This window comes from Vollenhovia emeryi, unplaced genomic scaffold, assembly GCF_000949405.1.
Source record: "Vollenhovia emeryi isolate VEMERY1.0 unplaced genomic scaffold, V.emery_V1.0 DF939310.1, whole genome shotgun sequence".
NCBI classification, from domain to species: domain Eukaryota; kingdom Metazoa; phylum Arthropoda; class Insecta; order Hymenoptera; family Formicidae; genus Vollenhovia; species Vollenhovia emeryi.
The window spans coordinates 25,756-45,684 of record NW_011967056.1 but is presented as its reverse complement, the minus strand read 5'-3'; the positions used below and the strand labels follow the sequence as shown (position 1 = coordinate 45,684).

General features: G+C 44.7%; 3 protein-coding genes across 3 annotated transcripts; 1 reads left to right on the top strand and 2 right to left on the bottom strand.

The window, feature by feature from the left end:
- Nucleotides 1–1,004: 1,004 nt before the first annotated feature.
- LOC105558790 (larval cuticle protein A3A-like) lies at nt 1,005–2,845 on the bottom strand. Its single transcript, XM_012006698.1, is given in 5 exon segments — nt 1,005–1,125; nt 1,261–1,315; nt 1,500–1,710; nt 1,712–1,960; nt 2,246–2,845. Coding segments are annotated over 5 exon segments (648 nt in total). The 5' UTR covers nt 2,258–2,845.
- A 6,577-nt stretch (nt 2,846–9,422) lies between these two features.
- LOC105558789 (larval cuticle protein A2B-like) lies at nt 9,423–11,592 on the top strand. The gene is made up of 2 exons (XM_012006697.1): nt 9,423–9,434; nt 10,333–11,592. Exons 1-2 carry the CDS (start codon nt 9,423–9,425, stop codon nt 10,951–10,953), a joined length of 633 nt encoding a protein of 210 aa, XP_011862087.1. The 3' UTR covers nt 10,954–11,592.
- Nucleotides 11,593–12,239: 647 nt separating this feature from the next.
- Nucleotides 12,240–19,182, bottom strand: LOC105558788 (structural maintenance of chromosomes protein 6). Its single transcript, XM_012006696.1, has 19 exons — nt 18,724–19,182; nt 18,071–18,263; nt 17,830–17,985; nt 17,378–17,622; nt 17,176–17,295; nt 16,963–17,093; nt 16,637–16,837; nt 16,373–16,566; nt 16,138–16,284; nt 15,876–16,060; nt 14,808–15,118; nt 14,478–14,697; nt 14,223–14,393; nt 13,954–14,141; nt 13,680–13,845; nt 13,494–13,607; nt 13,219–13,413; nt 13,006–13,139; nt 12,240–12,845 (listed from the first exon to the last, which is right to left on the bottom strand). The coding sequence occupies exons 1-19, from the start codon at nt 18,847–18,849 to the stop codon at nt 12,809–12,811; spliced, it is 3,234 nt and encodes a 1,077-aa protein (XP_011862086.1). The 5' UTR covers nt 18,850–19,182; the 3' UTR covers nt 12,240–12,808.
- Nucleotides 19,183–19,929: the final 747 nt, after the last annotated feature.

Genomic DNA, 19,929 nt, shown 5'->3' with positions numbered 1-19,929 from the left:
GAAATTCTAGGACGGCGACGGTGCTTAAATAAACACCGAACGTGGACTCTTTTGGTCGACACAATGTTATCCGCTCGGTAAATAGAACATAGTGGATCACGCGGCGAAAGAGGCGAAGAAAGTCTCGTAAAAAATTTTGTAATTCGTAGAATATTGCACTTAATTGATTCCGGATATTTTTAAACAAATATTTCTTCTCCACAATACTTTTGCCGCCCCGAAACATTTTAAGGTTCAAGAACTTTTGCGACTGGAAGCGAGACATTTCAGTGTACTAAGTTACAGTGTATTGAGATCAATGCGCGGTCCTTCGAAATAAAACCGGTATCGCGTGAGATACATAACGATCGGGCGGTAATTATGCGATTGCGATAAATTGATCAGTGCATTAAAGTCAATTACGGCCCCTTAAATTGGAAATCAATATCAGATCAAGGTGATCTCCCTCATTACTTTCTATCAGTCGGACAAATTACTCGTCTCTTCTTGTAATTAGACAACATTCTTTATCCTGCGTTAATGGGAAGAATTTGTATAAACCGATCGTTAACATCGCAGCTGTAACTTTTGTTTATTTCACCCGTGTCTTCGCTATTTTCTCTCTTCTTCTTTTACTTGGAATTGATAATAATAACTCGTGTGAGCGTGTTCCTTGCAATGTTTGAGCGCCCTTTCATCGTAGAGAATGGAAGACCCAGATTCTTTCCGATCGTATTCTAATTTTCTACAGATCGTTCGTTTGCAACGTTTGCAATATCTAACACTGCACATAAGTTATACACGTTAGATTCATTACGTATGTTTTATTTAAACGTGGCTAATGTACTGTACATGTATTTGTATACCGCAGCGAAGAGCGGCCTGGCGAGGTCTGGCGCAAACGAATAATCCCAAGTACGTGTGTAATTTCTTTAATCAGTCAGATAGAAAGAACATATACATGATATAAAAATAAATAAGTTCGGCCTGAGTCGGGACAATGTAGATTGGCGGGGTCCGCACAATTAGTGGTAGTAGGTAGCGGGGGCGGCGTAGGAGATGGCGGGGGCGGCGGCGACCTTGGCGATGGGGGCTGCGTGCGCGGCGTAGCCGGCGTACGCGAGGGGCGCGGCGTGCGCGGCGTAGCCGGAGTACGCGAGGGGTGCGGCGTGCGCGGCGTAGCCGGCGTAGCCAGCGTAGCCGGTGTACGCGAGGGGCGCGGCGTGCGCGGCGTAGCCGGTGTAGGCGAGGGGTGCAGCGTGCGCCACGTGGGCGACGGCAGGAGCGGCGATCTTAGCTACGGGGGCGGCGTAGGTGAGGGGGGCAGCCAGGCTTGGCGACGGGGCGGCGGTAGGCGAGGGGCGGGGGGGGGGGGGGGGGGGGGGCGGTGTGGGGGGGGGGGGGGGGGTGGGGGGGGGGGGGAGGGGCGGCGGGGGGGGCCGGGGTGGGGGCGGGGGCGGGGAGCTTGGGGGTGGGGGGGGGGGGGGCGAGGGGGGCGGGGTGTGCGAAGGGGGCGGCGGCGACCGGGGCGACGGCCTTGACGGCGACGGCGGCGGGTTCCTTGCGGACTACGGCGTTGAATCCGTTGACTGGGTCAGCGGTGTAGTCGACGGTGCGCTTGGTGCCGTCGGCCTCCAAGAGAGAGTAGCTACCCTGAACGAGGTCGCCGTCGCGGGTCTCGTGCTGGCTCTTGGCGTCGCCGGTCAGGCTGTCGTGCACGTCGTAGGCGTAGGCTGTACTGGGGATGCGGGTCGTAGTCGGCATCGACGGTCTTAGCCACCACGGCCTTGGCGATGGGGGCGGCATAAGCCAGGGGGGCGGCGGGGGCCGCGGCGTAGGCCAAGGGGGCGGCGGGGGCCGCGGCGTAGGCCAAGGGGGCGGCGGGAGCCGCGGCGTAAGGAGCCGCGGCGTAGGCCAAGGGGGCTGCGGGCGCGAGAACGCCGGCGTTGGCGGCAGCCACGAGGGCGGCGAAAGCGACGAACTGCAAAAGAATATTATAACGTATAAACCTTTGTTGAGTCGATCTAAGAAATTGCAAAGCTTTTCTTGACAATATCAAATCGATCCCGAATTGATTTCGGTATACACTTGGTATTTGCGTCAATTGTGTCCGATTGACGTTCACTCGCGAATTTTTACTATCCGAGAGCGAATCCTAGAAGATAAGCCCTTCTCCTCGTGCACTGTGAGTGTACAACCGAGTCGAATTAGACCCCGCAGTCTAACGGACTCGGCAGGTCCTCCGCGTTTGCGATCCTTTACCCACCTTGAACGCCATTCTTGAGTAGATTTGGTTGGTTTGGATCGTCCAAAGCGAAACTGATGATGTGCGGTGTTGATCGCGGCCGCTTTATATAGTGGTCCGGTCTACCATCGTATGGTTCCCCACCGTCGAACCGTACCTGATGCCGGACTTTGAAAGTTCGCTGGCGTTGACGGCCGACCGCACTTGAACTTGGCCGGCAGCTCGCAATCGCGCACCCTCGCTCCCGATAGTTCGCGGACGCTTGGAGGGATCTATCGCGACGAGCAATTTTTTACGGCGAAGACGGAAGTGGCTCGATACGATTTCACTTCAGTCACTGCAGATGCACAGCATTTTTCATCCCAAGACATGATGCATCACGAATAAGACAGTCACATTTTTAAACATGTTTTATTAACTAAGAGAATTTGTGTAAAGTTTCGCATAAGATTAACATACAAGCGAATATAGAGGGAAGTCCCCTATTATGAGATGAGTTTCTGCTAAATTAATAGGCATCATTTGCTGGTCCCACCATGAATTTATTGCCCTTGGGACGAAATCTCTCTGTTAAATGGGGGCCGCAGGAATTCTGAAATCTGTTTAGTGAAACACTGATTGTTAGATCGCGTGATCGTTGCGAGAAAAGATTTGTGACTGAATTCGGATGTTGAAAACCTACTACCTCATATTAGAGTCCTAATAGAGAACTTTCCTCTAATAATAACAGGCAAGCTTGAACGCTGAGAATATACAAATGGTGTATATAAATTAAAGAAACAACATTTCATTTTTCTCTTCCCCGAAAAGAAATTTCCCAAAGAATCTGAACTTTGTTATTGCACTATTCGATAACGAATAATGTGATAATAAATTTGTTCGGTTCGGCAGCGAAAGGAAGGAATACAGAGTAGCACGGCTATCATTTTTGTCCCTCCACATTTATACCGCGAATAAAGGCAGCACTTTATATGAAATAAAAAGTGAAGGGCCGGTCACAAGTGCGTGTTTATTTACAATAATGGTTTCGCATTTATCTGCTGCGGTATACCACAAATCAATTCGTATGTTTCTTTTCCATTTATTGGGGCAATTGTCTCGTGTCATTGTGCAACATCCGTTTGGCCCTGTTACATTACTGACCATGCCGAACCCCGCTTTTCGTACGCGATCCTTGAGCGAAACGATTTCTCGAGTGGCGAGAATAGATTAGAAAATTAATATAGATTTCCAACGCGGTTAGACGAAAGGAGCTTGCGTCATATGAGGCCCGGCAAAAAATACACTTTAAGAATCTCAGGCCGTTGAGATGGAAGCTGATGTTCGTGTAGACGTCAATCTATAACTGTCGCAACAGTATTATTCTTAGAATGTGATTGTAAATGGTTCCTAAAATAACAACAGTGCAATAGAGATTATTGAGGACACTCTCAGAAAAAATATCGTTACGTCTGTCTTCGCGACTATTGAATCTCTCTAGTCCTCAAATTCACGATTCCTGCATGAATATTCTCTAGTTACATGTATAAATTAATTTTTTAAATATATGACAAACTATAGAAGATCTATTGACTATGGGAAATTGAAGACTCTGTCAGTTTTGTTAAAATTAATGAATTAAAAATGATTTCTGCACGCTTTGTTCACATATATATTTTCTTTTTACTTAACAAGAGTACAATGTATCGTATCTCCCCCTCCCCCCGAAAAGAAAGTTTTCTATGAAGGAATATTAATTTCTTCATCAGAAGTACGATCAATTGTCCCGGGGCATCCTTTATCTCCTCCCACGCACGAGAGATGGTATCTAGAGAACGAAAATCACGAGCGTCGTTCGACGCGAAACTTTCGAGCCATATAGATTCACGTGTCCCTGCTAAATGTGTCGCGGCAGGCCGGGATCGCGTTGTTGCGTCACATCGTCTAACGTCGCCGGGGCGCCCGTGCCGGAGAGAAAGAGAGAAGTGGAGCACTTTCATAAAGAAGAAATAGGCGGGTCTGCCGAATATCGCGCGGCCCGAGGTACGGGGCCCGCGCCGATTGATCGCGGGCCCGCGGGCATTATCGGTCAGCCTCGTGCCGATCGGGGCACGAAATTTCGCTGGCCGCTATCATTCGGTTTTTGCCGTCCGCTCTGTCGCCTGGCGGTCCACTGCCCGCGTGAAATCGCCATCTCGACCGACGTGTCAGCTTAAGTCCCAGTCTACATAGATTTAAGTCCCAAGTCCTAAGAAATTGATCACAGTCGAGTATTCTCCTCTTTTTTTTCCGTGATTGGTCAATTTCCAAGGGCTCAGAGCTTGAAACACCCTCTGCAGACTGGGACTAACGTGAAGAAATTTGTCGGTCCCGAGTCCCAGTCTACAATAATTTAAGTCCTAAGGAATTGACCAATCACAGTCCAGTAGTCGCCTCATTTTTTACTGTGATTGGTCAATTTCTAAGAGCTCAGAGCTTGAAACACCTATGGCAGACTGGGACTAACGTGAAGAAATTTGTCGGTCCCGAGTCCCAGTCTACAATAATTTAAGTCCTAACCCAGTCTGAAATGACTCGTCAATCGATGTCGAAACGACGTCGAATCGACGTCAATATAACGGTTTCGATGTCCATACGACGTCGTTTCGACGTCGATCGACGAGACATTTCTGACTAGGAAGGAATTGACCAATCACAATCCAGTAGTCTCCTCATTTTTTACTGTGATTGGTCAATTTCTAAAGGCTCAGAGCTTGAAACACCTATTGCAGACTGGGACTAACGTGAAGAAATTTGTCGGTCCCGAGTTCCAGTCTACAATAATTTAAGTCCTAAGGAATTGACCAATCACAGTCCAGTATTTTCCTCATTTTTTACTGTGATTGGTCAATTTCTAAGGGCTTAGGGCTTAAAACATTTATTGTAGGCTGAGACTAATGTGAAGAAAATCGTCGCTCCCGAGTTCCAGTCTATTGTAGGTGTTTTAAGCCCTCGGCCCTTAGAAATTGAACGATCACAGTAAAAAAGGAGGAGAATACTTGACTGTGATTGGTCAATTTCTTAGGGCTTAAAACACCTATTGTAGACTGGGGTTAACGTGAAGAAATTCGGGGCCAGGATCTCGAAGCTAACGCAAAATGACAAGCTTTATAAAGCGTTGATAACTGTTAAATGAAGGTTTTTTAAAAGTTCATACGCTTTCAAACTTTATGAGAATTTACACAACGCCGTTGTGTTTTAAACGCTTTCAGAACGCTTATAAAATACTGTGTATAACGTTTCATAAAAGTTCTACAACGCTAAGTTTAAAAATGCTATATACAAACGTCTTCTAAACGCCGCAGCGTTGCAATTTCCGCTCTACAAATTCTCTATCGACTATATCTAAACTCTCAACGAACTCCTGCAAACGCTATATACAAGAACTTATGAAACGTTTTATTTTCGCCAGGGCGAAACGCCGCACAAAGGTGCCGAAGATTTCGAGTGTGTAACGCGATCATCGAGGAAGAGACTTTTGGACGTGGTGCCCGCGACGAGCGAACCCTTGCGGTATCTTTCGCGTGTGCACTTTTAGAAATCCTCACTTATATCGCGAGTAGGAAACGCTACACATATGAATCGGATTTCGTTGATATAAATTATTCATTCTTCGTCGCTTGAATTTGTAGCTCCAAAGGATGCCCATTGAGGGATTTAATTAATTCTGCGACACGCAGTTGCACCATCGCAATTTGCATCATCGCGTTAGGCGCGCGGAGAGTTAGCGACAAGTACGCTACAACGATGTCACCGCGTTCCTTCAACGTTTTCGTCAAAATGCACTCGATGTTTTACCATATAGGGGACAGTTTACGAGGTACACGAGGTACAGGGCGTAATTTCGTTTGGCGCAAAGAAAAGGAGAGAAAAAGAAAACAGACCTGTCAGCGAGTATGGGAATGATCGGCCGAATCAAACGAAGGTCGCGGCAGGAAGTCTGTGAATGATAGTGAATCGGCAATAAATTACATACCGGATGGCCCGGACATTGGTCGAGCTCGCCTTCTTGGACGAGGGAAAAACACTTTGATCCGGATCTCCGCGGCGCGTGTCAATTATCGGGACAAGTCCAGCTGTAATTTCCAAGTTGAGCCGCGCACATTATCGCGACGTAATGTATGTCTTATTTATGTATATTAAAACCCGCGACCTTCGTCCCCCTTAACATGGTAAGATACGCGATATCTTTCACTTGTAACAGCATCGAAAAATGCAACAGGTACCACGCCAGGTACGTATATTTCCAATGCGATATATTATTATAATAAAATAGGCCAAATAAAATATGTGTGATCGAGGTCTCTCTTTGTTATTTTAGTCCGTACCATATTTTTTCGATAAATATTAAAGTCGATATAAGAATCTTATGTATGCAACGCATGAATTGTAACCTGCGACTTGGGCATTCGCGGGGCCTTAAATTGCAATTGTACGCGAAATTAAATTCGTACGAATGTTCCTTAGTGTCTCGCGCTTCGATTTTCATATTACGGAGAATTATTGTCACTTCCGAGCGGAATTCGCCCATGTTGCGTGCACACTGACTGTGCGTTTCGCAATGCAAAATATTACAATTCGTCAGACTTCAAAATTACACGGGACAACATTTCGAAACGGTTCGCATAATTATCTGGATTGGCGATAGCCGGGCAAGCGGCTTACGTATCCATTAACTTCTGGCTTGAATATCGATCGACGCACTCGTCGTCGCTCACGCAAGTTGATGCAAGGCATCGTGTCAAGATATTGCACAGCACTGTGCAATTGTCACATTGATTAAATTACGTTTCATGTGACAAGAGAATGCCTGGTAATTAAGATACTGCAATTTCAGTTTATTTGCTAACGACAACACGACATATTAAAAATCTGTAATTTTGATACAATGTTGAAGTTTCCAGGTGCTAAATAATATTGGATTAATATGCTACATTATGTAATCGTAAAAGATGGCCATGCCGTAGTATCTTCAATGGTAACGGTTGCTTCAATTGTCGAAATCGCTAATTACAAACTCTATTCACCAATTTGAGAAATTATCTCACAAAAGTATCGCGCGTATCCAAGCGTAATTTCTAAACGAACGCGGCAATCGCGAAAAATAGCTTCGCAGTGTAGGAACTTCAATGCAGGTCACAATGCCCAGGCCGAGCGAATAGGATTAAAACATGCGCGGCATTAAAGTCACCGGTCAAAGACCAGTTAAGAAAAATCTGCAAAGAGAATAGAATGACAAATGAGCTCTAAGAAAGACTGTAGCTGAGCAGATCTTGATAGAGCCGGGAGAGTCTTCGTGAAAAGAAAGTTATGCTATTTACTGCGGACTCTGTGGACCAAGACTGCACACAGAAAAAAAAAAGTGTCAGATCAGCTCTCATGTACTCAAATTAAGGCGTCCATTGTTTTGTATATACGCAACAATCTATAATCTTCTTAGAAGCATTTAATAACCTTATACGTTCCAACAATATTATTTAACGACTTCAGTATTTTCTTGACCATGTCTGGCATTTTTAATGACAAAGAAAATTTATTGCGAAAAATATCACCTCAGCCAGGGTTTGAACCTGGGCTTCCCCTATACTCTAGGCGGGCGTCTCACCAATTCGACCGCCGAGGCAATATCTGAGGTAATATTTTTCGCAATAAATTTTCTTTGTTATTAAAAATGCCAGGATACGGTCGAGAAAATTACCGTTGTTAAATACTGCCGGCGACTTGAAGAATATTCCTATCAATTAATATTATTTAAGCAGCGGAAAGTCCCCCATTATGAGATAGGATCCTAATATGGGACAGCGGGGTTTCTGTTAAATTAACAGGCATCGTCAGTTGATTCCGCCGTGAATTTGTTGCCCTTGGAGCGAGATCTGTTTAGCGAAAAATTCATCGTTGGTTTGTGCAATCGTTGCGAAAGAAGATTTGCGATTGAAGTTGAGTGTTGAAAACCTGCTATCTCATATTAGAAACCTATCTCATAATAGAGGACTTTTCTCTACTGAAATTGTCACTTCAAGAACACGTATCGTTACAATCTTCGATTAAAAAATATGTCATTTTCTATCCAGCATTGTTTCTTTTCCACTCAAGAAACTAATTCTTAAATAATAAGCATATATGTGTTTCTTGATTGAATTATATAAAATTGCTTCATTCAAGTAAGATTTTCTTCCTTTAACGCAATATGATCTCATTTCAAGATTTTCACGTTGAAACTAAACGTACTTTCCAAAGAAGAATATTCGTTTTTTTTTCTGTGCAAGCGTAAGCACGACATAAAGAACTCGCGACAAGTATTTGGTCGTATTTGTTCGTTTATGTAATTAAAAATAAAAGTCGTACTTAAAAGCCGAAAATATCCTTATCGAGTTCGCGAACTGACAAGCGCACTTTGTGCGACACCTGAAAGAATTTCGTTTCACGTGTGTAAGGACGCAATCCTTAAAGAAGAAAAATAATCTGTAAAATATGACGCTTGCGGTGGAAAGTCTTGCAATATAAGAAATATAAGTATTACAAGGTCTTTACGACCATGAACAGATAATCAATATCAGCGCGCGAGATAATTTTCGTATATCATTATTTTTTCATTACATTAATCTACATCATGCTTTGTTCTGCATTAAGAACGGCCAAATCGCACGGATTCCCGTGAGCCGCCGGCGAAGCCTCGCAAAGGCAAGATATCGTACGTGGGAAAAGAAAAGGGAGAAGAAAGAAATGCGGTGGCTAAGAGAAGTGAAAGAATAAATACTTTGTAATAACCCTCGATGGGGCGAGCGCGGGCCGAGCGGTGGAGGATCAGGTAACTCGTGGCAAGGACGTGGCCTAGTCCCCGACGACGACGACCGGTGCCGAAGATTGGTCCTTCACGCCGCGATCCGATCTCGGCTCGTCGCTCTCATTGGGCGTGGTCCAATTTCTTGCTCAACTTCGCACTCTTCGCGACCGCGAATCGGGTGGTCGTCGAAGGTACCGTCACCCAGTTACATCAGTGAGCGGGTACAGCCTGACGTGTGTAAGTGTACGTGCGCCGTGGCTGCGGTGTGGTGTGGTGTGGTGTGTGGGCCTCCCAGGCCTCGGGCGGAGCGGTATAAAAGCCGAAAACCATCCATCCATTGGTATCATTCGCATCAGACTCGCAAGATCGAGCGAACTACCGATCACCCGAGCAACAATGGCCTTCAAGGTATTACGTCCTCTCGTGTCCTTTTCGACGTAAGCTCCGAGCCGCGCCGGGAAAGTACATTTCGGTGCCTCGATAATCCTCCTGTCGGTGAAGTACCCGCGACGTACCTGTAACTTGTCACTTCGATTGGGTCCTCCGTAACGAATCGCGAGAAAAATAAGGGAACGGTGCGCTCGTGGGGTATCGTCTTTCTCCCGCTGTCACTCCATTAAATCGAGACCGAGAAACGGGGCAATTAACGATACTCGCGGGACCGGTCGAAAGTTTAACGTTTCTGATCGATTCTACAGCAGCTTTCGCGCCACCTCTGCTCTCGCGAGTCCTCTCGCCTCTCCACATCGGGCTGACTATCGTTTGTATTTTGCGTGCAATGTATTAAAATTGTATCACAAAGAGAGATTATATGTTGGCGCAAAATGCAAACAATCTTTGTTCTAACGTAAAGAATTATTTAACGCCAGTAATTGATTGACCAATGTAGAAAACTGCATGGCGACCCATGACTGGCAAATTCTAATTAAAGAAATTCATTGCGAAAAATATTACCTCAGGGTTCGAACCTGGACCTCCCTACACTCTAGGCGGGCGTCGAATTGGTGAGACGCCCGGGACTAGGGAGGTCCAGGTTCGAACCCTGGCTGAGGTAATATTTTTCGCAATGAATTTCTTTAATCAGAATTTGCCGGCCATGGGTCGCCATGCAATTTTCTACATTGGTTAATCTTCGTTTTACCATTTGGAACGATCGAAGTTTTCAATTAACATTTCTCCTTCACGTTGGGCGCGTACTACATCAACTTCTATATTTCTATACAATTTTATCTCGTGTCTATCTTACGTGCAGTTCCAGCGGACAATTTCACTGTGATTTAATTGATTTCTTGTCCTTTCTTGCCAGTTCGTCGTCCTCGCCGCCCTGATCGCCGCCGCGAACGCCGGCGTAATCGCGTCCGCCCCCCTGGCCTACGCCGCTGGCCCCGCGGTCGTCGCCGCCCCCGTCGCCAAGGCCGTGGTAGCTAAGGCCGTCGACGCCGACTTCGACCCGCATCCACAGTACAGCTACGCCTACGACGTGCACGACAGCCTGACCGGCGACGCCAAGAGCCAGCAGGAGACCCGCGACGGCGACATCGTTCAGGGTAGCTACTCCCTCTTGGAGGCCGACGGCACCAGGCGCATCGTCGACTACACCGCCGACCCGGTCAACGGATTCAACGCCGTGGTCCGCAAGGAGCCCGCCGCCGCCCCCGTCGCGCACGTCGCGCACGCCGCACCCCTCGCCTACGCCGCCCCGGTAGCCAAGATCGCCACCCCCGTGGCCCATGTCGCCCCGGCCGCCGCGCCCCTCGCCTACGCCGCCCCGGTCGCCAAGATCGCCACCCCGATAGCCCACGCCGCCCCCATCACCTACGCCAGCTACGCCGCACCGGCTCCCGCTCTCGCTTACGCCTCGCCGTTCGCCAAGGTCGCCGCCGCGCCCGCCTTCTCCTACGCCGCCCCCGCTGCCTACCTCCACTGAACTGTGACCTGACCACCACTTAGGAATGATACTTATCGAATAAATCTCAGTTTTCGTAGCAAGTACATAAGTCGCATGGGAATTGTCTTCGCCTATCTTCAATGTATCTCCGTGCAGTAATTAAGTCGGGCCTTGAGAATCCGGTTTGAATTGGACTTAGCAGCTGCGTCCCTCAGAAAGATCACTTTTTAATATATAATTACGCAATTCATTTTCTCACGTGCCGGCGGAAGAAATGTCTTCGGCCAGCTTTTTCTCTTGTACATTTTCCGATCATCTAGATATTAGAATAAGACTTGGATTTGTGTCTTGAATGTTTGAATAATCATCACTTTCTCACGGAACCATCTATCTCTCATAGTTACAACTTCGTCCTAATCGTCATCGTTTATTAACCCACGTGTTAAGATACCAAGACTGTTGAAAGCGCAAAGTATTGCAACGTAGACGCATCTTTTCCTCGTATCAAAGCGAATAAACACGCGCGTCTATCGAGCTCGATAGAGGCTACACTATTCGACGATAAATTTCAAATTGGCGCCGGTGTCGTTTACACGCGAAAAAAAGCGCGAGACAATTACGTAAATTCGTGCGGGCATGTGCGCTCGAATTTTTAAACGCGCGTAATACGTCATAACGTAATACGTTATCCAACTTGCCGAAAAGTGGTGTAAAAAGTCGCCGCGGATCGAAAGTCGACGAGGAAACGTCGAGTTCGACCGGGCCCAATTAGCGAAATTAGGTCAGGTACTACCTGCCGCGGGCCCACCGGGCGTTATCCCGCCTTTCCGTGACATTACCGCATTACCGATTCACGAGCGCTCGCCGGGCACTTTCTCCGATCAAGTGCCAGCGTGCGGATTACGTAACGCCGGTTACCACGCCTCGACCAGCCGGCCGACGCACGCACCGGCCGGGCGGCCAGTCGGCTCACGCGCGTCGCATGTAATACGGGCGTAATGCGTAAAGGCGTGTTGCGTTATAGCCGGGAACCCCGGGCCGGACCAGATTCGCGCAATGCCGCGCGAACCTTGATCCACTTACCGGCCCGGCGTGGTCCGCGGCGCGTAATGTTTCGTACCTCGTTCATCTCCGGCTATTCTGGATATCCCGCCCGTTTTGGCAACGAGCGTCAAACCCGAAGACAAGTCTCTCGTGAATCCTCCGGTTGATTTGTCCGGGTATCAAATAATTACGTCACACTCCGCTGAGACTGGGGCGACGATAGGAGTCTGGGGGAGGAATCGCGTTTGGAATTTAAACGGAGATTGTCGAAACACGCTGCGTACGATTTGATAGAAATTTTATTATCCAGAGAAAATCTATGTGTAAATCACATTTATTACACGGTACAATCAAAGGCACTTGTCTAACCAAAACTCTCTCATTCCGAGTATCGTAATTCAAGTAAACCGTGAATAATTTATTCAGACAGTACCTAATACCGCGTACGTACAAAAACATATATTCTAAACAATCTGTTCCATCACTTGGACGGATAAAACGCAAAGTAAATTTGTAATGTAATTGTAAATTTCGACGTTTTATTTCCACACACGAAACAAGACACTTTGAAGCTCCTGAGTGCTTGCCGCGGACAAGTTGGATCGTGAAGCCAGAAATGGGAAATAACAATACTGACAATTCATGTCGCTATTTCCAACATGTCCGCGGCGAGAAGCAGAGAGTTTCCCCTCTCAACAGTACACAACAAATAAATTATATTTGCTTGACGCCGGAGAACAAGTCTCATACGCTTTCGTTACGTTATAACTTAAAATACTTTCCTACCTCACAAACATGGAAATATTAAATTAATTTTTAAAAAAGTAAGAAAGAAAACCTATTTTAACACTCACTGACTCAGATTTTTTCTCTCAGGTGGTTGTAATCTGAAAGAAACAAAAAAAAGCACATGTATTCAAAGTGTTAATGCTATAATATGTTTCTGAAGTTTGTCTCGCAATACTACAAATTTTAATATTACAGAAAATCTATTTATTATGTAAAGTAAATAAAAGATTTCATTATATTTTCTCCGTAAGAACTTACTGATGAATTGTTACGTAATCCTCGGCAAGAATGTGCGACGTATCTAGCGGCGTGAGGAAAGCGAATTGGCTCTGTGGATGCGATCTAGTGTGATCCAAAAGAATATCCATTATCACTCGCCGGTTTACTTTGTCCTGCAAACAAGCACGCAAGGCGAGCGGTTATTGTTTTGTGCAAGACAAACTCAAGAGGTATAAGAGCGTAACGGCTTACCATGAATACATCGAATTCATCGAGAAAGTAGAAGGGTAGCTGAATGCAATCCCAGAGAGCCAAGATAAACGCCATGGTCGAGTAAGATCGTTCGCCTCCCGAGAGCGATCTGGTGTCGTTGCCCGCCTTTTTATCATTTCGCGCACTCACGTGCAAGTCGAGCACTTTGTTTACATGATCGATCACTACTTTGCCCTGGTGAAAAAAAGCATTGGCGAGTTACAATAGAATGTAATTTTTTTAAAATTATTTTACAAAAATTATTTTATAATTACCGTATATTGTCTTAAAGAAAGCATGTCGGTGAAAGACTTCTGTATGCATGTACTGTACATGTCCCTCAGTTGAAGGAACATTTTCTGTCGCTGCTTCACCCGCGCGATATGTTTCTAACAAAGCACACAAATGGCTTGTCAAATGATGAATGGTTCATAAAAATGATACTGACAATTTTCACTTACTTCAAAACTCTGTTTTAATTGAGCCGTAAATTCAATGTTCACTCCATACTTTTGCTCCTTTTCCTTCAGTTGTCGGCGCAATTCGTCTACGCAGCCGAACTGATTTTCTATCTCGCGAATCTTGTCCCGTAAATCGGTTAGTAAAATTTTGATTTGGTTTGTCGATCTGCGAAAGGCGAGGTATAGAAGCGCGACGTAGGTAACGCAAACAAGTTATAAATAAAAGTCCAGATGTGTTTGTGCACATCACGTTACATCATTTTACAACGCTAACCTGGCGGTATTTATCCTGGGACATTTTTCAGTGGCGTCGGTGACCGCTTTCACTGTTGCCCTCTCTTGCTTTTCGAATTCCCCCGTAGCGCGTTGTACGTCCTGGCGAATTTCCCTCAACTTTCGAGTAGCACGCTGACAATCTTGCCGATGCATGTCCTTCTCCTGCGCGAGTTCTTTTATTTGATCCTGTGCAAAGATGTACATACAAAATATTCTTTATCGCCATATCAACCGAGATTAAGTATCTCATTAATAATGTAAACGTACCTTAAGAGGATCAATCACCATGTGTGAATTGTGCCTCAAATCCCTGCATCGCCTGACTTCCGTGTTGAGAGACTCAACGTTCTTCTGAAGCTTCTGCACATTTTCAGCCAAAAGTTTCTCCGTGGCACTTTCCAGTGCCAGCTTCTTTTCCAATTCCGCGATTTCGTTACGCTATAAATAACACATTAAATAACGTAGCTGCTTTGTGGCAGAGAACAAAGAATAGTATTTCAGGAAACATGCCCGATTACTTACGAAAACATTAGCGGAAGTGGCCTCGTTCGACTCAATCTTATCTTTCAGTTCGTTAATCAAATTAGTGCATTCACTCTGTGCGGATCTTAGCTTGCGGACTGTCGCGGCTACTCTAGTTAATTCTGAATTAGTGACCCTTTCTCTTTCGCATACAGCGTTAAATGCCATTGTGACTTCCTGCTTTTTGTTTTCCGCTGTCTGAAGTTCTTCCTTCAGCGTTCTATATAACAAATTAATGTAAATTATTTGCGTTAAATTTTCTCTTACGTGTGCAAGATGAAATTGCCCTAGAGCCGACTACTCCAAACTGAACCAAGTTGTTGCACTTACTGCATCGCTTCCATGGTAGAGACCTGAAGAAACTTGGCGCGCATACCACCCCTTCCACCGTAAGTTCTGTAATTTGGATCAGGATAGAATGTGTCTCCGTTCAAAGTAAACGCTCTTTTGCAATTTCTTGGCACTTTCGTCATGTTCGACATTATCTCGCAGGCCTCGTTGCTTGTTGGAATAAGAAGAATACACTCAATTTCACGTTGATCTATCAAGCAATTAGCAACCACAGGATCTTCTATAACCATTGCTTCCAAGAGATTAGAATACTGCGACGACTGTATACAGTGAGATCTAACATCGTGGACCTAAAATATTTAAAAGACTGCTAATTATGCGAATTGTTGAAGTTACAACTAGCAGTCTTAATTATTACTTTTGCTTGTTACTGAAGGGTTTAATGGAAATGTTAAATACTTATACAGGGCAGGCTATTTTAATCTACGCACTGAAATCTCTCAAAATCCATAAATTTAAGACAAAAATGTTTCAGACAGAAGTTGTATGGTTTCGAGGGGGCCATAATACGGTACCATTGGTTTGACCTTGAAGAGTTATTTGTAGGTCATATGAAGGTCACGTTTAATTTTTTATATGGAACACCCTACATATTTTTGCATATTCTTGTAGCTTACTTGTAGATTAAGAAAAGATGATAAAAAAATGAATATTTTATAATTTATGTCAAAATAATGGAACCATCAAGCTTTACGACTCAAAGTTCTTGATAAAAAAATATTTTATTACAGTGTTTTGGAAAGCTCTCGAGGTAAGCTACAAGAATATGCAAAAATATATAGGGTGTTCCATTAAAAAAATTTAAACGTGACCTTCATGTGACCTTCAAATAACTCTTCAAGGTCAAACCAATGGGTACCCTATTACGGCCCCCTCGAAACCGCACAACTTTTGTCTGAAACATTTTTGTCTTAAACTTATGGATTTTGAGAGATTTCAGTGCGTAGATTAAAATGGCCTACCCTGTATATATCAAGTTCCATTTGTTCTCAATAACTACTTCAATTTCCAAATATTTAAGTAATAAAAAAGATTACGTTATTTTACCTTGTTAAAGAATTTGCTACATATTATTTGCAGAGTATTTTCGTTGTAAAAAATCTCCTTCATAATACTGTTCAACAACTTAGAATCCTGACTATTATCTACACAGAACGAGCTGAGGAAGCTACCGCCGAGAAAATTTTCCACTGCCGGTGCCCAAGCCGCGTCCTTCATTTTTATGAAAGCACCTACGTGATCACGAAAGTTATTAAAACCGGGAATGATGTCACAGTAGTTAAATTACTCCCAAAGCAATTTTACATACCAATAGGCCCGCGTGGTTTTTCTTTGAATCGCCTTTTTCTGTATTCCTCTTCGATTCTCTTCAACAGACGCGGTATATTCGGCCCAAATACACTCAATGCATTATCCGATTGTTGCTCGACTGCGCTCAAGTCCCTCTTGAGTTTACCTTTAATTTTATAAAATATATTTCTTAGATCGATTACACGAGTAGTCGCACTATTATTAGTACTAATATATCATTAGACGTGACTTACTTATATGTCTGCCGCAATTTTCCATCTCGATTTTGGTAAATTGTACGTCTTGCGTATGTCGCATCTTATCGGCCTCCAAATGCATTAATTCGGTCTGTCTAGTGCGTAACGAGGCATCGTGTTCGTCCAGTCTTTCCTCCAGTTTTGATAGTTGCTCTATCATTTCTTTTCTTTTGTTGTGCTCATTGTCGCAGCTGTAAAAGATATATTAATATTATAAACTAAACCAAATGCAAAAATAATGCAATAACAAAATGCCTTTACCTTTCTAACTTTTGAATTTCCTTCTTCAGCAAACTAACATCATCTTCCATTCGTTTTATCTTGCTTATTACAGAACGCCACTCGCGTTGCTTTTCGCCGAACTCCTCATTCGCATCCGAATGGTTTTTTTTGGCGCTGTTATATGCTCCGCTGCTATCTTTTACTTCCTCTTCTGCTTGCTGAATTTTTTGCTTTATTTCCCTATAAAGTAAAAAAAATTATATAATCACAGCTTCTATGTTTCAATGTACTGTAAATATTTAAAAATTATTCATAGCGATAACTTTAGGAAGTCAATTTCATTTTATTTGCAAATTAATTCTTACTCTATCTGTCTATCAATTTCTTCGTCCTTCGTTCCAATAGATAATTCCACATCCTCAAGCTGTTTCAATTTACTTTCGTATAACTTCAAGGTCTCCTGTATATTCCGAAGCTTATTCTCCTCCATAATCGCCTAAATGACAAAAATATTAAAAAAAAGAAACATCCCAAAAATTGCTGTGACAATATTTACTTTTTTCATATCCGGAACTCACCATAGCCCACTCGTATTCCATTTCGAGATGACTTAATTCAGCTCGCGATTCATCCATTTCCTCTAATCTATGTATACTGTCCTTCAATTTGTGTATCTCTCCCTTTACTTGTGCCAAGGCCTGAAAAATAGCGAAAGATGAGAAACAGGAAAAAAAACTGACCATCTACAATAAAACTGAATAAAATTAACAGTGTACACACCGCAGAATATTGCTTTAATTTTGTATATTCCTCTTCGCATATGCTGAGAGCTTCCTTGTAATTAATCTCAATGGCATCTAAGAGAGTAGCTTTCATGAACAGACTATACTTTTCATCGGGCTTGGAGGTAACTAAAAATGTTCTCGAAACATCTTGATTCAAGACGGATATTGGATTATCAATCTGTATGTTCATCGTCGATATAATATTGTCCAATTCATCTCGTTTCGTGGAAATTACGTCTCCTGCAAACGATGAATTTCTCTAAGGCCCAGTCTACAATGGGTTGTTAGTCGGAAGTCAGAACTATATGTCGATCCTTTCTTCCACCCAGAAAGGAAAAGGATCAACATATAGTTCCGACTTCTGACTAACAACTCATTGTAGACCAGGCCTAAGAGCAAGCGCAGATTGCTTGGATCATTAAAAATAAGACTCGGTATTCCAGGTACCTTTCCAATTCTTAATCTTGTAGTTCGACGTGGAAATTCCGATGTTGCGTACAACTGTAATTGTGTCGCCATAAATTTCAGGCTTGTACGTGGATTCTCCTTTGTTGACCAACACTATCTCAACAGTAGCCGAGTTCCTGCCCTTCTTTATGAACTCTGAAACGTCGCAGCCGACGAGCAGCGCATTATTACATCGTCACATGGTACATGCAGCATTGAAAAATGCATTCCAACACAATACCTTTGATGGAGGTTCCCCTGCTCGTGACGTTTGCCCTAGCGCCAAGTCCTACGGTCAATGCAGTCAATATCGCGCTCTTGCCACTGCCGTTGCGTCCGACGATAAAGTTAACGTTCTTGTTTAACGTCACTTCCAACGCATCGTGACACATGAAGTTGTGCACACGAACCTTCTTCACCTTTCCAGCGGTATGCTGCAACAGACACGACAATACACAATGAATCATAAAACTGCATGGCCAGCGTGAACTTTTATCAGTCTATCCGACACCGCGTCACCAATCAACTAACGTTTCAGACTTTGTAACGTCAAGTGTCTCTTATCTCGCACTATCAATTCGTATCTTTCGTACGACCTTCCGTTTTTGTTTTTTTGTTTTTTTTGCAAAAATGCATAAACAGCCAGTCAAAAGTCGTACGTCCTCGCGTCCTGACCAATCGCGAACCCCTTTGTTTTGGTTCTCCCTCTGCTGGCGCACTTTCCACAGCACGAACCTCGGAACAAGTGAGGTTATATAAAGCCTTCGCAGCCTTACAATCTCCTCCCCAAGAATCGAAGCAAGACTCGACGTTTCAGAACGTAAAATGTACAATTGACGTTACTGCCTGTTCGATCAACCGCGACGATTGTTATCGACGCGCCGAGCAAGGTACCTCCTCGTCCTGCACCTCATCGTCGACGTCCTCCTCGGAGTCCTCGGTGCACTTGGCACGCTTGGCCTGGCACTCGTCGGCCTCCGTCGCTCCTCTCCTCCGTCGAGTCCCCGCGTTGCTCTCCATACTGCCTGCGGCGTCGATTGACGGTGCATTTAAACAGGGAACAACCGCACACGCAATCTCGCCGTTTCAAATCCCGTCGTCGCGACCCGGCCGTCCGACACCTCGTCGTCGCGACCTGCCGTCGGCGAGAGAAGCCCTGGAACGTACACTAGGCGAGCCGTCGACTCAGCATCCGTTCGGTTATCTCCCACGCCGGAAGTGACATCGAAACGATTGAAAATCGTGCGAAGAATAACTGTCGTTCGCCCCGACACGCTCCTGTCCGTTCCTGTCCGTTCTCGTCTGTTCCCGCCAGATCGTTGACGATCGTTCTCTCCTTCTTTCAAGCGACGACTTTCAGCGCGCTCCTAAGTCCCAGTCTACAATAGATGATTTAAGCCCTAAGCTTTAAGAAATTGGCCAATCACGGTCAAGTATGAGTAGAATGCGCGACTGTGATTAGTCAATTTCTTAAGGCTTAGGGCTTAAATCTCTATTGTAGACTGGGACTAAACGCGCCACGCGGAGGCCCGAGCTCCGATTGGCTGGCGCCTCCGCTTTGTGCGCCTGCGTGGTCTCGTGGTTGCTACGCAAGTTACGCTCCATGTAAATCCAGCCTAAAGCCCGTATCAGGCTGGTATTACATTTGTCGTACGACAAAGTTTTTAAGCGTATTGATTGGCTGAAGGATAGTAAAATTTTCGAGTATCTAGAAACTTTCTATTCAGCGGCCAATCGACACGCTTGAAAAATTTGTCGTACGACAAATGTAATAGTACCCTCAGGCTGGTATTACATTTGTCGTACGACAAAGTTTTTAAGCGTATTGATTGGCTGAAGGATAGTAAAATTCTTGAGTATCTAGAAACTTTCTATTCAGCGGCCAATCGACACGCTTGAAAAATTTGTCGTACGACAAATGTAAAGGTGCATTTTCATGCTGACGCTTGACGCTCACTTCGAGCGTCAAACTAGTGACTCTGGGGACTTTTTTGAATTGTAGCGTCAAGTGGAAAAAGCTAAAGGTGCATTTTCATGCTGACGCTTGACGCTCACTTCGAGCGTCAAACTAGTGACTCTGGGGACTTTTTTGAATTGTAA

Bases quoted from the DNA above. Each gene is read 5' to 3' on its own strand.
- LOC105558788 (XM_012006696.1), bottom strand. From the start codon at position 18,849: ATGGAGAGCAACGCGGGGACTCGACGGAGGAGAGGAGCGACGGAGGCC. The intron at 13,414-13,493 runs GTAATTATAAAA...TTTTTTCACCAG, and splicing joins TTTCTTTAAGACAATATACG to GGCAAAGTAGTGATCGATCA. The intron at 12,846-13,005 runs GTAAGTTCTTAC...TGTTTCTTTCAG, and splicing joins GATTACGTAACAATTCATCA to ATTACAACCACCTGAGAGAA.